Source organism: Apaloderma vittatum, unplaced genomic scaffold (genome assembly GCF_000703405.1).
Source record: "Apaloderma vittatum isolate BGI_N311 unplaced genomic scaffold, ASM70340v1 scaffold25855, whole genome shotgun sequence".
In the NCBI taxonomy this organism is placed as follows: Eukaryota; Metazoa; Chordata; class Aves; order Trogoniformes; family Trogonidae; genus Apaloderma; species Apaloderma vittatum.
This window is the reverse complement of record NW_009715804.1, coordinates 1-2,046: the sequence shown is the minus strand read 5'-3', so window position 1 is coordinate 2,046 and position 2,046 is coordinate 1. Positions and strand designations below refer to the sequence as shown.

General features: G+C 50.0%; 1 protein-coding gene across 1 annotated transcript; it reads right to left on the bottom strand.

Moving 5' to 3' along the window:
- Window positions 1-94: 94 nt before the first annotated feature.
- Window positions 95-2,040, bottom strand: RPL23 (ribosomal protein L23). The gene is made up of 4 exons (XM_009869304.1): window positions 2,001-2,040; window positions 1,135-1,263; window positions 443-556; window positions 95-222 (listed from the first exon to the last, which is right to left on the bottom strand). The coding sequence occupies exons 2-4, from the start codon at window positions 1,181-1,183 to the stop codon at window positions 140-142; spliced, it is 246 nt and encodes an 81-aa protein (XP_009867606.1). The 5' UTR covers window positions 1,184-1,263; window positions 2,001-2,040; the 3' UTR covers window positions 95-139.
- Between the last annotated feature and the right edge of the window lie 6 nt (window positions 2,041-2,046).

The window sequence follows — 2,046 nt, the reverse complement described above, 5'->3', positions numbered from 1 at the left end:
AGAGCTCCATAAAAAGCTTTTATCAGAACTAATTCCCTTGCTATGACATCCTCCCGCTCAGCAGAGGGAGCTTTGGCAAGAAAGACACCACTTCTTTGGTACAAGGAGTTTTATTTTATGTCTACGGAGACGAACACGTTCACGCGATGCTTCCCGCATTGGAGGCTATCCTGGGCCACAGATCCGCACACTCCTTGGCCACGGGGCCTGTGATTGCAGAGCCTAGGGATAAAAAAAAAAAGGATAAGAACATGTTAAAGGTCCAAGTAGATGCAGAGATGGCTCAGAGCAGCACTTCACACAAAGGCTCGCTCAGCTCGAGTGTGCTTGCCCAAGCTGGAGGAAAATCTGGGTCCTTTCACCCAGGAGAGCGCGCAGCTCTCAAACCGGTAACTGGGACCCACTGCCCCTTCTGCCCAGCGGAACAGATTCTCACCCGTACCTTTCATTTCACCTTTATTATTCACTATCACTCCTGCGTTGTCTTCAAAATAGAGGAACACCCCATCTTTTCTCCTGTAGGATTTCCGCTGCCGAATGACCACTGCTGGGTGAACTGCGATGAGAAACGAGCGGCTCAGCATCACAAACATCCTTTTAACCACAGAGCACAACAACAGCACCTCAGAGGAACCGCTCAGCTTCTTAAAACTGCCCATGGAACTCTTACAGCTGCATCTACACTTGGACAACTCAGTATTTTTCCACTTTCCCACCTTTATTTATTTCTAAGTATACCACCGATTCACAGACAACAACTGCCCATGGAACTCTTACAGCTGCATCTATACTTTGACAACTCAGTGTTTTTCCACTTTCCCACCTTTATTTCTAAATATACCACCGATTCACAGACAATATCCAGCAAGAACTCCTCCCTCCCCCTGCAGAGCAACAGAAAACCTCCACGGTGGACTGTCACACCGCTGATTGAAACGAACAGCACAGGCTGCCGCTTCACCCAAAAGCGGTGCCTTCGTTCTGCCCTTCCACGACAACTCGCTGAGCCACTGCGTGCAGACCCGGCGAGTGCTTTTTCAGAAGGGTGGAGGCGACGCTCCAGAGATTCGGCGCCTGCCCTCCGCACCGGAATCACGCTCCTCTTCCACAGAAGTCCCTTGGGAGAGGACTCACCCTTCTTCCTCAGCTCCGGCTTGCCCTTTTTGACGGTGGCCATCACCATGTCACCCACGCCAGCCGCCGGCAGCCTGTTCAGGCGCCCCTTGATGCCTTTCACGGAGATGATGTAGAGGTTCTTGGCGCCTGCAGGTAGAACAGTCAGCATTACCCCAGCTGCCTTCGTCAAACCTCCAACTGAAGCGAGCGGTGCGGGCTGCCGCTGTTTCCAGAAATGGTAACTGAGAAAACTCTCTAAATCAAACAATTTCGAAAGGCAACACTGGTTCGTTAACCAAGCTGCACGAGTCTGGATGCAGGATGAAACTCAAATAACGCATTGAAGAAATAGAACATATTAATATTGTTACTTAATTAGTATAAACACGCCTAATTTACAAAAGCCAGTCAGTGATTATCATCCCTCTGTGGTGGGTTGGGTACCTTTAAAGTACCTTTGCCTTCCATCTCCTACAGGTGGAGGGGGAAAAAGTTTTCTTCACCTTCAATTGAGCTGGTGATCACCATCTCCCCCTGCTGCCCTTAACTTTTGCAATGAGAATGTAAAACTCAGGCATTCTCCAGCACCTCCTGATCTTGCACAGCAGAGCCTTCTGATTAGGAGCCTTTCAACTTTGTCACCCTGTTAGTTCTGAACAGCCTCAAGGACAAAACGCCCGGTTACCAGCCCTACACACACACAACCTACCGGGACACCTTTTTTTACCGATTACCTCAAGGATTTGTTTATCCCCTTTCAAAACTCACTGACCCATTCTCAAGCAACGGCCTCACCCAGCGGCGACACCCTCGCCGCCCCCTCCCACGACACACCACAGGAGGAGTTTTAGAGAAGGAAAACGTTGGTTTTTTTAAATGCTCACCCGTGTTGTCCGCGCAGTTGATCACAGCTCCCACCGGCAGACCGAG